We start from the raw sequence: 15089 nt of genomic DNA on the forward strand, positions 1-15089 counted from the left end.
TTAAAAAAAAAAAAAATAAAAAACAACCCCCAAACCTGTAGAAGCTAAAAGTATGTGTCTTAGAAAGAAAATGTATTTTTGCTTTAATATGCTGGAAATTATCTCTTTCAGATGTGTATTAAAAATGGACCACCACTGTCCATGGTAAGTTTATAAAAACAAACAAAAAAATCAGTATAATAACGATGAATTAGATCCTACATGATGAATTAGATGCTGCTTTAAAAATGCAACTTTGAAGTAAAACTTGATTTTCACAGAATTTCTTGAGACTTTAATATGTGAAAATAAATCTTGTTCCCAATGTGTGTTGCAACATAGAGTTGTAGCTCCAGTAGCCCAAATCATGCAGTTTCTCCTTATACAGAGAAACCCTGGTGTTAACGAGATCTATGAGAAATGGCATTTCTTTCTTTTGTTTAGTTTGGTATTGTTACCAGGAGAGGAGATACCCACTACACTGTGAAAATCAGTTCTTGATTCTAGATGATACATAAGACCCCCTCAGACAGTTACTCTTCTGCAGTTTGTATTCACTGGTAGTCAGTAACAATATTATGTGCTGTCACTATAAAAATACTGCTATCAGTAGTTGACTTGAAGGTGGTTTTGTAACCAAAGCAACATCCACTGAAATTGATGGAGAGGCTCGTATTATCTTCTGCGATGACTGCAGTTAGTTCATAGTGTGTGAGATGCTTCCTATACAGACTGTATGTATCATACGCTTTGCCAGCTCATGTCCTGTCCTGTAGAACTTTGTGGGGGGTGAAATTTATGTGAGGGGCCCAGATCATTTGGCCTGAGGAAAGAGACTTCATTCAAAATGGTGGCTTAAAATGCTTCTGAAACACTAGTGCCAAACTGTTTTGGACATACCACTGACATCATACACATTATGCTCTGCAAAAGCTGAATGTATTGTTTTTTATTTTATTTTATTTTTTGTATATCATAGTAACCTCTTTCTCTTTCCCCTCCTTCTAGGGTGAATAATTGTGTGGGATTTTCTAACTACAAATTCTTCCTCCTGTTTTTAATGTATTCCTTACTGTACTGTCTGTTTGTTGCTGCTACAGTCTTGCAGTACTTCATAAAGTTTTGGACAGTAAGTTCTAAGGCTTTTTTCTGTTGTTCATTTGTTTAATCCTGCATGTGTTATTGGAGGCTGCATCAGCATGTTGTCACTCACCATTTACTCTGTTCCATAGTTCATTACCATTAACAGCATCAATCGAAGTGACTGAAGCAGGAGAACCTTCCGAATATTAATGAATTAAATGTATTACACTGCCCAAGATAAGTAGTTGGGGGAAGAAGTTCCGATAAGGACACTGCAATTTCTCTGCTCCATCAAAATCGAGTGGCACAGCTCAGGTTTTTTTTAGACTATTGGATATAGATATGTAGATATAGAAAGAACTGGCTATATCAAACAATTACATATATATGTGTGTGTGTGTATATACGCACACATATGTATATATAAAAATACTGACAAATGTGAAATATAAATAACAATTTTGTATTTTCCTAGACTTGTCTATGGATAACCAGCTACTAGATAAGGCAGATTAATCTCCTGGGAACTGACCAAGCTCTGTTTTGGAGTCCCTACATAGGCATGTCTGAACTTCTTCATACTAGTGGCTTTTATCAATCTGATATGGGTAGAATGCTAAGATACTTACAGTGTTAATGATATACATCTTCCTTGCAACTATTATCAGTTGTCAAATGATCAATACGCATACATGCATCTTAGTAGATTTAATAATATTTATGTGAAGGGCAACCATCCTTGTATGTCAGCGTTACATTCCTCCTATCAGTTTTGTTCCAGTTGCATTCCAGGCTGAACAGAGCGTCTTCTGGTGGTGTTCTCTTTCATCTCCAAAACCTTGTACTATGCCTTCCTGTCTCTAGGCAGAAGAGCTAGCATAAGAATTCCCTTAATCAGTTTCCATTAACTAGCATGGGAAAAATCACTGTAAGTGGAAGGCTCTCCATCACATCTTTATAAGTAAATAACATGTATTTCTTAGGTGCTAGTTGCTGTCAGAGTAACTGGGAAAAGCAGTCATTATCTGTAGTTGTAGAAATAATCTTTATTGGAGCAAAAAGATATTGCCATGTCAGGGTAAGAGAAGCTTGATCATGTATTCAGAATAGCTGTACTTTGAGACAGTTGGCATTAGACAGGTAAGATAAATGGTGCAAAAAGTGGTTTTTTGTGTTCATCTGAGCCTATGGGTCTGATGCGCCAAAGTACTATGTTTCTCTTAGTCCGCTAGTTCTGTATAGCGGCCTGTCACTGGAGAGCAAGGAACTATGTGGGAATTTAGCTGTCAGTATTGTGTGAGATGAAAGCCATAAATGTATTTATCAGTCATAGCTGTGGCTTGACAGATATTTCAGATGAAATGATCTGATTCTGCTGTTCAGTGTTGCTTGACTGTAAATAGTTAAATTTTTAATTTGTGAATGTGGCACTCCCAAACATCTGCCTGGCTGCTTTCCAGTACTTTGTATGCAATTTCTAATGAAACTGTAGATGCACTCTTACACATTTACCAGTCAGTGCTTGAGCAAAAAAAAAAAAAAGAATTTGCTTTGTTACCTCACTTCGTAAGTGTTAGTGCAGCAAAAGTCCGCAGGACATCTGACCACAATGAACATTTAATACCGGCATTTGCAGCAAGGCTCTTCCAAAGCCCATCGGACACAATATTGAAGTGGACCCTTGAGCAGAGGAAGTAAACTTAAGAGGGATTTTTTTTTTTTATGATTTAGTTGTTAAAAATGCTTCCTGCAAGACTGGACTGTTTCTGAAATGTGACAATAGACAAGTGTGCTTGCACTTGTTGCTTTCATTTCCGGTTACTTCCAAGACAGAATCTGGTGATGCCATGATCTTATGATTAGAGTAGGTCTCAGACTCACTTTACTCATATTAAATCACTCATTCTACAAAGCTTCTACAAAGCTAATATTCCTCTGATCTTATAATAGCCTGACTAAAGTAGACTTCCAGAAAGAGGTGGCAGCACCATAATCATGTAGGCTTGCAAAATCTAGTATGTCTCAAGTATGTAAGCTTTTAGGCAAGTGCTGTTGACTGCAGAATAGAGTCCTGGAAGCTTCTCCCTACATCTGTATCCAGATCAGAGCATACTGCTGACACGTGCTGTCTGTAGACTGCTTCAGTATATTGCTAATGCTCAGCTTTGTCTGCTACAGCATCAGACAGATTACTGTTTTGACGTTTTCTGTTGAGGCTCTCTAGATGTTGGTTTTTCCCCCCCCAAGCTTGACTATCAGAACTGTTATAGTATACCTTCAGAAGGTAGTGTTTCTTTTTTGCTTCTTCATAGATGTTTTTCAGGAAAGCGTGCAACAAACTGCTGTATATATCCCATGTTGGGGTGGAAGATGAACTGCTTCTTGGGGACTGTAGCCTTGGTTACTTCAGAACTTGTAGTAATGAGGTTGTGAAGGTGTATGTGCTAACTACACAAATTTTAGCAATCCCTTGTTTTGCACTGTTGCTAATACTTGCATAGAGACATGACACATGCAGATACTTGCCAACATTGTGAGACATGCACACCTACCTAACTCTTCTGTTGAAGAAAGTCTTTGTGTTTCCCACTTGCACATGCAAGTCTTTTACATAGCATCTTTCATGCTCTAAGCAGAAGTGCTGAAGAAATCTTGATACTGTTCATACAGTGGTGGAACCACAGGCTTACACACTGATGCGAACGTTAAAATCTGGTTTGTAGATCAAGGGAATGTCAATGATTCCTTTTTTTTATACTCTTAACTACTTTTCCTGTACTCATGAAATTTTTATTTCTACCTAGGAAGTTGTTAAAGATGAGCAGATAAAACCTCAGTTTAACCAAATGTATTTGACACAAACACCAGCACTGGCTGAATGCCCAGTCCTTGATGCCTTGTTTACATAGTGCATGGTGGTACTTCCCAGTGTGTATTTGTATCTACCCTCATTCTTGCTGCACTCCTTCCTCCTTGAAACCTGTATATTTTCCAGCTGTTTTCAGTGTCTTTCATTGTCCTCCAAATTATTTTGGCAATCCTGAGTATAGCCAATTCAAGGATGTGATACATGTTCCAGGTAGATGGCAAATGCTTCTGCAAAACTTTGGTTGTATTAGCAAAAAAACCAAAAACAACAACAACAAAAAAAGAGCGATTCCAGATCCTTAGTTAGAACTCATTCCTCTTGCATATACACATAAGGACATATACCAGATCTTCTGAGTTTTTTCTAGATTTAAGCTAGACCTAGCTACTAAAGATGAGTAACGAGTCAAGCTCTGACAGCACTTTTTTTGTTGTTGTTGTGGGTTTTGTTTGGTGTATTTTGTGACCTGATACATGCTCAAATGACTCTATGCTTGTGAAGGAGTTTGTAGGGGACTCTTTAGAATAGTGACTGGCTTCAGTCTATTACACGTGCTAAGTAGCCCTAATTTTATTGTGCAGATTGCTTCCCTATGTAAGCCCTGCAGCGCTCTCACCGGCAAGTCTGTGCTTCGGTGCTGCTGCTGAACATAATGATTTTAAATAACTAATGTCTGAAGTTTCACTCTTTTTTTCACGTGCTGTGGCATGTGGACTGCTGCTAGAACACAATTGTGAATAAGCCTGTCATACGCACTCAATGCCTGCATGCTTCTCTCCAAGAAGGAATTGGCCTTTTTTGGAAAGATCCTTCAGTTCTGCAACTGTCATTCAAGAACTTACAACCAGTGGCTGAAACTGGGTAGTCAGAAGACATAAATGCTCCCTGGGGATCATGCAGATTAATCACGCATAATTCAAAAAATCCTTCTCCAGGTTACAGAGCTACTGTTTTAGGAAGATGCAATTGAAACAAACTTACATTTTCTGGCCCACAGAAAACACAAAGACTAGGTGTTACTGCTCTTTGAGCTTCAAAACCAACTGGCATGAGAATTCTTTATAGAGAACTATTTTGTTTAAATATGCAATTCCAAAAGAGTCATAGAAATACAAGTTACAAAAATTAATTGGGAAACTGGGGAACACTGCAGTGTGCTCTGAGGCAGGAAGAGTCATCATAGCTTTAATATGAAGCTTAGGAATAAGAAGCAAGTAGAGTATGTATTTTGCTAGCCTTGATTTCAAGGGATCACAAAACAAAACACAACATATCCCTACCGCAGGGGGAAGAGGGACCATTGCACAAATTGTCCAAGCAAAACTGCATCAAAAAATAAAAAGGCAGTAAATAAGGAAACTGAACTTAGATGGCAGTTCAGAGAGCTGGACTCTGCTATCATTTGCTTACTGTAGCATCATCTGATGGTAGCCAGCATTTTTGAAAATGCTGTGTATATCTGCCCAACTCTAAGGTAAACACTTGGGCTCTCCCTAGGCTTTCTGCACAGATTTATGTAACTGAAAAGCCATACATCTTGCCTACAACAGATTTGTTAAGTGCTAGCATCTTAGCTAAGACAGCTAATACCACTCTTCAGGTATAAAGTTCGGAATTTAAAAGCTAATTTAAACTAAGTTTTCCTGTTTCTTGCTTTATTTTCTTAAGTACTAGTTCAATTTCAGATGTTATGCTAAAGATACACCCCACAAACATATCTCAGTATTGAAGGTTATTGGGAAGAAGAAAAACTGTACTGATGTGTTATGGGTTCTTTTTCTAAACAAAGAAAATTGTGCAAAGAACGGCAATTTATTTTTTTATGGTTTTGACTGAAACTGCATCTAATGGTAATAGATATGTTCTGAAGTCAGAAAGATTTTGTAATTTATAAACCATTGCTTTATACCTCTGGAGTATTCTGAGCTTTTCAGACCTCTATGAATGGTTTCATCATACAGAATATTCACATAAACCTTACTTGTGATGGAAACAATTAGCAAAGAATGCACCTGGTGTAGTCATGCTGTTCAAGCTGAGGAACTACTTGGAAAGTGATCCAGCCACAATCTGAATAGCAATACTTCTATGCTTTGGTAGAAAACTTCATGCCTTGGAAGTTAGTAGTGTGCTTTTACGTACTCTCTCCTCTGGTCTCTTGGAGAACGAGGGCTAAGGCTGCTGATGGGCATTGGAACTCAGCACGTCTGAGAGCACGTGTGCACACCAACCATTTCTTAACAAAGCCTGTGCTGTTTTCAAACACTTCGTCTTAACATAATACTAGTGTTTAATAAATTGTCTTTGTTTGCGCAAAGCTTTGCCGCAGGAAAGCTGCAGAGAATTGTCCAAAGGTAAAATCCAATATTGCTGTAATTATTTAAATACTGTTCCTACTATAATTTTTCAGTCATTCATGGTAGCTATTTACACCATCACAGAAGGAAGGAGACTTGTAATCTGTTAGTTATGAATATAAGCAGTGTACTGGGATATAGATATACCTATGTGCACTTGATCTTAATTGAAATGTGCTTTAGTCTTAAAAAAAAAAAATCAGCCTTAGATAAGTGGGTATACTGAATGAGCTAATGGAAACAGTAATGGCAGTAATGCTAACTAAACAGTTGAATAAAAATAGCCTCTCTGCTTTCATAGTGCTGTTAAAGATCAACTACTTAAAGTACTGTGATTTTGAGGATATAGAACTGGAATAGTATTGTTACAAATCCCATTTTTAGGCTTGCACTTTCAAGAGGCCAATGGGATTTGTTTGGGTGGGAGGTTATTTTTTTTATATGGTGGTTGTACTGAAATTGTTGTTTTTCATGTAGATCTTCTGGCGAATCACTTCTGCCTGGTCAGACATGGCAAATTTATTTTGCTAGGTACATGCTGGTGGTTGCCTAAACCTTAGAGATCATCAAAAACTGAAGATCTGTCCCAGGTCTTGTTTAGGAGTTGTTCAGTCTTGGAAACACAATATGACAGCCATTTCCCTTTTATCTTCCTTACACCAGTTCAGAAGTAGGTTCAGTATTATTACCTTGCCAGGAAAGGGTTTGGATGTTTTTGTTGTATTGTCTTTCCTTCAAAGAAAGTGATTTTGGACATGTTTTCCCTGTGCCTCTTTGGCTGTGGCTGCACAGTTAACAGTTTTTAGTATAGGAAATTTTTTTCCTTGCCTCCTACTGTGCATTTAAAAACTAACAGATGAACATATACACTCATGCTACTAAACTCAGGTGGAAGGGGTACCCATCAGCTTTAAGTGCTGTTGTGTACCAGTTTAACATGACATGAAAGGAAAGCCAGGCTTGTGCTTTTTTTTCTTGGTGAAAAGTGAGGTGAAAGACCTGTAGCAGAATGGGTGTGGCAGAAAATGTTTAGCGACAATACTGCATTAGTTGCTAAAAAGTGTTAACGTATTAATCTCTTTCTCTCTTCTTCCTCAGAATGAATTGCCAGATACCCATGCAAAATTCCACGTACTATTCCTTTTCTTCGTGGCAGCCATGTTCTTCATCAGCATACTGTCCCTCTTCAGCTACCACTGCTGGCTAGTTGGCAAAAACAGATCAACCATAGGTCAGTTAATTGGAATATGGAACTGTGCCTTGTCCAGAAAACCAACAAGTCAATGAGAATGTGAGGCCTACAGGATATGCCATCACATATAAACAAAATTTTTAAATATTGTGCAATAAGAAGCGTATTTGGTGAAAGTAATTAAAGGTGAAACATATGGGAAAATGAAGCATGTGTAGGGGTCCTCTGCTGGAGCCAAGCATTCGGATTCATGATGAATGTTAATTTCTTTTGTTTGTATTTTTGAGATCTCTGAGGCACTGTGCATTTTTGTTGTGTTTTTATATAGTGTTAAGTATGTAACACAATTGCTACTTGCCAGTAACCTGTTGTTCTAATACTTTGAGTAGCTGGGTTGCCACAACCAAGGTGAATGCTCTACTATATATGAATATACTACATTTTGAACTAGATCCAAAAGAGTATTCTTAAACCCTGTGAAATAAAATGCACCTCGCTATTAGGAAGTGGCTTGTAAAAGCAGTGCAGTAAAAATGGAAACACTGATGCACATTTCCTAAATAATAAAAGAGATTCCTGTAATTTCTATGCCTAAATGTTATAAATGGCATTGACCAGCATAAGCAAGTTACGTGCAGTAGTTAAAATATCTGAAGTTCTTGCTAAAGCATTTTTTAAAGTCTTTTTGCGGGGTCGGGGGGATGGGGACCGTTGGGTATTTCCACAACTGAACAAGTCAAAATCTTATACCTTTCAATGGAAGTTAAATTTCTATCCTCAAAAATAAGTGGGTTGATTAAAAGTGAAATAATTTTCAGCTTGCTAGAATTTTTTGATGGAGGAAAAGGAATTTTTTTGATTGCTTGACAGGAGGGTTGTTTGAGTCCTTTTTCTTTTGATGTATCTACAGCTAAGGAATATTCACAGTCTCTTTTTTAGCTTTGAAGAAAATTTTAGCATGTTCCTTGCCCAAAAGTCAGTGGTCATAATTGGCAACACAGTCAGTACTTTATTTACTTTCTGTATCATGATTGTAAAAAGACAAGCTGTTGATATGGGGAGAGCAATGACTCCTCTTGGTTCTTCGCCAAGGGTGTAACCAGAATGACTAGAATAATGGTGGTGGTTTGCTACAGTTCGTGGTGTGTCTGTGTATCTAATGTAATAGAGCTCATCTTTCTCTGATACCATGGGATGCTCTTAATTCAACTTCAGACCTTGGCAGAAGTGGAAAAAACTATCCTGTATGTGTTTAGGTCCAGTAGTGCTTATGGTAAATTGCTTCTAGAAGAGGAAGTCTTCTGCTCAAAAAAGGCTTCGCAGGCCAAAGAGCAAGCTAGCCATCAACGACTAAGGGATGTGGTATTTTTGGCATGCTGATGGTACTTAGCTCTGCCTCAGACCTTATGTTAAATGCAAAGAGAGAAAGATGACTGTTCTCCTTATGTGACTTTCTTACCTTTCATTTCTATTTTTGTCATTAACCCTGTGATTATTTTTTTATGCGCTCTGATTACTTGAGATGACTTTTTTTTCCCCGTAATATACATCAAGATCATCTCAGCTTGCCTGACACTGTTTTCACAATAGAGAAGTTTGAGTCTGTTTATTCATCTTCCCCGACTCCTTATTGCTTTAGAGATACTGAATGTTTTTCTTTTACAGAAACATTCCGTGCACCCACATTTCGAAATGGCCCTGATAAAAATGGCTTTTCTCTTGGATGCAGCAAAAATCTGAGGGAGGTTTTCGGAGATGAAAAGAAGTATTGGCTACTCCCTATCTTTACCAGGTATTCAGTCTGAATGGGAATGAATTGGGGAATAAATTGATGCCATGACTTTCACCTTGTTCCCCTTTTCCTAAAAAATAAAGCACAACTGAAAAGCCAACTTGTAAATCCTGCACGATGAATATTGGTGTAGGGAAAATGTGCAGGAGAAAACTGAGCAAATTCTGCACAGGGTTTTCATTCAAAGACGAGGGCCTTCTAAATACCGAAGTTTGGAAAGCTTTGAGAAGTGTATTTCAAAAATTGTACACCTTTTGTGTAGTGTGATTTCTGTGGAGCAGAAATCAGCAACTCAGAGATCCAAATGCTTGAACTTAAGCTGCACTGAAACAACATCAGTTTAAAAACACCCCCTCTTACCCTGAAAACGCTTGACAGCTTTCCTTTTGCTGTAGATTTTGGTATTGGAAGCTGCCTGAGAAAGTGCATGTAAATAAGCAGCAGTGCAAAAAAAAAATTCTGATACAATGCAAAATACTGGTTTTAAAACTTCAGCTGAGCCAGTGTTAGGGAGTTGCAGACAAGCGTCAGAGAAGCTTGATGAAGCAAGACTGACCTGCTGCCCACTCCCACCACTCCCAAAAGTCAGCAGAACAAAGTAGGAGCTGTGTTTCAACACTGCTTTTGGGGGGTTGTGTATCAGTTTAAAATGCTGGTGAACCCATTTGTGAAGCTGAGGTCTGGTAGCAAACAGCAGAGGTAATAACAAGATCTTAAGTTGCCTCAGCTGTTTGCTCAACTACCATGACTTCTCATGTGATTAAAGACAGAAGCTATATTGTAGATGGATCAGTCTGGTTTGCCACCACATTTTATCCTGATTAAACTTGCTTTAAAAGAAGGCTTAGCTAACCTCAAAATGATGGGCGGAGGGGAAAGCATGGCCACCAGAATGTTATTTATGCTACAGCTTCTGGGGTTGTAAATACCAGATAGTCTGACTACATGTGCACGGTGGTTTGTGGGAAGACTAGGGCTACAGTCTACAGAAACACAGTGATGTTTCTGAAATACATAGACTAGTGCTGTGCTCAGCAATCCATACTGAGTGATAGGGTGGGAATCATTTGAGCTCCAAGATTTAATTAACTGATCATACAGCTTAGTGGTAGAACTGCCTTGCCCAAGTCTGGAGTCCAACGCTGCACTCAAGTAATTGATTTGAGCCTGTAGTGTTTGCTTTTTGCATGGGTACTTTTTCAGTTCATTTAAGTCAACTACAAACAGTGATTTGAATCTTTGTTTCTGGCTTAGTTTGGGTGACGGGTGTAATTTTCCAACTCGTTTGGTGATTATGGATCCAGAGCAACTTACTGTCTCAAGCCAAAATGAACCTGCCAAAAGGTAACTATAGCATTTAAGATACTGATTTTGTACTGTTCTGTACTTCATCTGGAAAAAAATTGTTTCAAAACTATTTTTTAATTTTTTATACTTCTTGTCATCTTCAAAGTGAGTTTGTAAGTCTTCAGAGAAGGACAGAATGGATCAGGACTAAAAAATGGTGCTGCTTGATGCAGAAAGTCTGTTTCTTGGTTTTGACCTGTAACAGAGGATATGTCTCTACGGAAACAGTAATACAAAAAGTAAGGGAGCTTACTGGCTCTTAACAACAATCAGAAAAGTCCCAGGGAAGACTGAATAATGGTCCATGGAAAAAAAGGTTTTAAGATTTTTTTTTTTTGAATGAGAGAAAGGCAAGGTATTACTTGTATTTCACCTCCTCCAGCATGCTTAAACAAGGGATGCTGAGACACAGTTCGCAAGAGAGGTAGATCACTCTGGCTATTGCTGGTTTTTAGCACTGCTGGAGGGGTTTTAGCTCATTACTTTTTATCCCTCCAAATTTGCATGTTTTGTATCTTCAGTGTATTTTCAGGAAGCCTACTTTAGATTCAAAGACACAGGAGTATGTGAAACTTTTGGGGGTGTTTACATCTGCCATTTTGTAAGTCTTCTGTATAGTTTGGTGAATTTGCAGCTGAAGGTTGTTGTTAACAGCAGTCACCTCAGTTATCAGGCATTGGGGGGGTTCAGAGGCAATACTGAGAAGAAGTTGCTTCCAGTGCAACATAACCTGTGGAATTTACACAAGAGCCAGACCCTTGTGCAAAAAGCAGAGTATCCTTTTGCATTAGGAAGAAGTTCAGCAGAAGGCCCTAGCATTTACTGATGGGATAAGATGGCATTAGGTTGTTCTTCCAGACAGTACTGGTTAGGTTTTCTTTCTAACTGTGTGGCAGTAGCATTGTTGTTAGCATGCCATTTCTTGTCTATCTTTGACAAGATAGACAGTCTGTGCTTTTTTTCCATTAGAACTGTAAGTGGCCTATGTCAGGTAAGGGTTTAGATTGATGACTGGAACAAGCCTGTAGGAGAATTGGGGTTGGGGGCCCGGGACCATTTTTAGTTGGCAGTGTAGGTTTTTTTGTTTGCTTTGCTCTTAAGTAACTTCAGTACTCTACAAATGTCTGAAATAAGCAGCTGCTGCTATTACAGAATTCCTGTTGACTTTGCTTACTTTTCAGCTCTGGAGCCAATCAGCCCTTTCCTACTCGACCACTCAGTGAATCACAAAATCGATTGCTAGCCAGTGACAGTCAGTGGGTGGAAAGTGGCCCTGAAGAGGAAAATGTTAAATCAGGTAGCCTGCACCGTAACACTTCTGATGATTCTATGGTTTTGTTTCTGGTGGGGTTTTCCAGGTTTTTTTAGGCCTAAAAAGTCTCTAGGAATTGGTTGGAGTCAAGTAGAAGAAAACTTGTTCCATAGAATCAAGTCAGCATGTTTAAAAGTTAAGGCTAACTTGTGTCTCATGCTCTGCTCCAAAATGAGTTATTACACTAAGGTAATAGATAGATAATTCTCGCTTTCACACTTCCTGTTCTGAGATTTTGGATCTTTTTACATTTGATTAGGGGGAGGAAAATATTTTTCTAAAATAGGCACAATACAATAAATGTGCTTTCCGGTTTGAAGTCTTTGCTATTTGTTGTGTAAATCTGCAAAAACACATAATTAAGATTCTCTTGCATTTTAGGTGCAAAAAAGCATATTATAGTTTCATTGGAAAGCTGATCTCAGCTTATTACTAACCAACCATCTCAATGAGAAACAGGTAAGACCAACATAATTGATTGCCATTTCTGTATATGTATGAGTAAACTAAAGTAGACATCTTGAAGTCAAAAGTCACTAGTCATGGAATGCAGAGGAGTCCTCTGATGTTGGATGAGTAATAGAAAAGTCTAAAGAAAACTCAGAATGGCTGTCCAGAAAACAAGAACGGGAGTAATGCTACAGTGCCCGAAACATGAGCTGGCTAGATCCGAGATGGGTCAGACTAATCCTGTAATTTAGATTGACGTGCGTAGTGTTGGATTTGTTACCTGACCAGAGAAAAGAATCTAATCTGCTAAATAGGCAATTTCAAGATGAAGTGCTGTCTTGAGGAAGCGCTGTTCTCAAGGAGCAGCTCCTTAACTGTCTCTTTCTTAATAGTATATTGGTGGGCAGTGCTCTGCTCTTTAAGAAGCTGTGTGCACACAAGGGAGGAAGGTCAATAGGTAAATATATGTGTCTGCATACGGACTGCTTCGTCGCACTTGGAATTGACAGTGATCTTCTTTTATGTAGGAGCTCGGCGCACACTTTGCATTCAGGAAATACAGTGAGTGCTGCTGCATATGTGCAAACTTCCCTTGGTGTATTTCCAGTGACTACATTAGACTTCTTTTATGTTGACTTCATACTGTGGTGGGCTTATAAGCTCCCATTAAACTTTTCTCTCTGGAAGAGAAACGAATCTTATGTGGACAACTAGCAACTGTAGATGCTGAGGGCTGAGTCATTCACCTCCTCTGCCCGTTTTCCCCCCCTGCCCCTTCTTTTTCTTTTTTCTTCCAAAAAAAATGGGAGACAGAACTTGCAAGGAATTCCCATTTTCTTTGGAAAGAAAACACAATATTTGAGTTTTGTGAGCTCAGTAATTTTAGGATCACTTAATTTTTTTTTTTTTTTTTTAAATAAGCCTTCTGACCTAGAATCATTGTTTTGGGGGGGGGGTTGGTTTGTTTTCAAGAAAAAAAAAAATCTGTCTAAAAGGTCTCTGTGGGGGATGGTGTGATGCTTCAACTGATGTTGGTCAGATTGCTCAGTGTAAACTCGTACAAAACCAAAATTAGACTAGTTAGTGGTACTTCTGAAAAACGTATTCAACCAAGAGAACCCACCAATGACGAGTTTTCCCTTTGCAACTTTTCTTAACACGCTATATAAATGTGCAAATGGATGTCCCAGCAAGGGACTCCTTTCAGCCTCTAGCTATATAAAAACTAATCTGCTCTAAACAGGTTACTAAGGCTTTTCTGTCCTTCATAGAAAGGAATAGATATCTTCTGAGAGCAGTTCATCCCAGCAGCCTTTGACAGGGTATTATAGAAAGGTCTTAATCTTTTTTTCCACTGACCTGGAGAGGGAGCATAAGTGACTGGCTTAGGCTAGACAATTAACTGGTAGTAGTTTGGAATTAATTTCCTTTCTATCCTCCTTCTCTTCCTAAAGTCAGGCCAAATTTAATACAGGAAGATTGTGTACTTTGTGTCACACTTGCCCAAACTGCTATAGTTTTAAAAGTTGTATAAATAAATAGTGCATAATTGCACCCAACACAAAAGCATTTTGGTATGTGTTATCTCAAATAATGGTTAACTCAGTAGCACAGCCATGCTGTTTCAGCCGTTCTGAGTTCAGTTGGATTTGATCACAGTTTCTGTAGGCCAGGGTGGTTAATTCCAGTCCCCCTGCAATTGTAAGCAACTATGCAATAGCTGTGAGATCCAACATCTGTTCCATGCACTTTCATATACCCTGTAACAGACTGATAGTTGTATTTTTCAATTTTATGCCTATAATATGCAGCAGAAGCAAAGTTACAGCTGACAAATAAAATTCCCAGATTATTATAGAGAAAAGAGCATGATTTGCAAAAGAAGGCCAATCCCTCAGCCAGCAGTGCCCCAGCCTCACCTAGGCAAGTATCATTTGTGTCCCCGTATCTATCAACTTAATTCAAAATTAATGAGCAATTCTTGCCAATCAGGGATCCAAGAGACTTTAGCCACAGGTCAGTGGTGATGGAGTGACGTTCTTAGTGCAGGTAATCTTCGAAAACATAAGAAGTTTAAAACAAAAACAAAACAAAAAAAATACGCCTCCCAGAAGGCTAATTATGAGTTGAAGTTACCTTAACTGCTGGTCTGAGTCAGGAGTCTGTAAATTACATGTTACCTAGCTGCATTCTTGTAATGCACTATGATCTGTTTTTTCAAAGCTAATGGTATAATTCCACTAATTACCTTTTTTGTTTCACTAGGTTTCTGCAACACATTTTGTGCTTGAATATTATTTAATTTTGTTTGGAAGAAGTTGATCAATAAAAAATGGAACATGAACATTTTAGGAAGAGACAAGAAATTCAAGTTTCTGCACAGTACATTGGATTCTTGTAAGCACTATTGCAGAGCAGGGAAGTTAAGACAGATGCCTTAAGATTCTTAATGTGCATTTATGCAACACTGAATTATATACTGCTACCAAAGGGCCAAATCCTGAAGTGCCCTGCTTGGATGCACAAGGTCCAGAGTGGGAACTATGCATTTCTGTTATGCTGCAGTGGTGGGGGTAGATTGCAGAGACTCCTACCTCCCCATGGGCAAACTTCATACCTGAGGCACTGCAGAAGTCACTTCCATAGCAGGTCTCCAGAGTACAGAAAGAAATCGAAAAGGGGGGGGGGGGAATTTGGGGGGGGTGGAA

At 38.6% G+C, this 15089-nt stretch overlaps 1 protein-coding gene across 2 annotated transcripts in view; it reads left to right on the forward strand.

Annotated features, from left to right (window-relative positions):
• The window catches only part of ZDHHC20 (zinc finger DHHC-type containing 20), a 26443-nt gene extending 11370 nt beyond the window's left edge, over positions 1 to 15073 (forward strand). The window contains exons 5-13 of one of the 2 annotated variants that reach the window (XM_019472094.1): positions 112 to 144; positions 988 to 1108; positions 7387 to 7519; positions 9146 to 9272; positions 10527 to 10616; positions 11801 to 11916; positions 12313 to 12390; positions 12909 to 12942; positions 14647 to 15052. In XM_019472094.1, the coding sequence (XP_019327639.1) occupies positions 112 to 144; positions 988 to 1108; positions 7387 to 7519; positions 9146 to 9272; positions 10527 to 10616; positions 11801 to 11916; positions 12313 to 12350 (658 nt within the window). In that variant the 3' untranslated portion in view covers positions 12351 to 12390; positions 12909 to 12942; positions 14647 to 15052. Of the gene's footprint in view, positions 1 to 111; positions 145 to 987; positions 1109 to 7386; positions 7520 to 9145; positions 9273 to 10526; positions 10617 to 11800; positions 11917 to 12312; positions 12391 to 12908; positions 12943 to 14646 lie in introns of both variants that reach the window. The other variant, XM_019472095.1, reaches the window with a different exon arrangement.
• Positions 15074 to 15089: the final 16 nt, after the last annotated feature.

This window comes from Aptenodytes forsteri, unplaced genomic scaffold (genome assembly GCF_000699145.1).
Source record: "Aptenodytes forsteri isolate BGI_AS27 unplaced genomic scaffold, ASM69914v1 Scaffold307, whole genome shotgun sequence".
NCBI lineage: Eukaryota > Metazoa > Chordata > Aves > Sphenisciformes > Spheniscidae > Aptenodytes > Aptenodytes forsteri.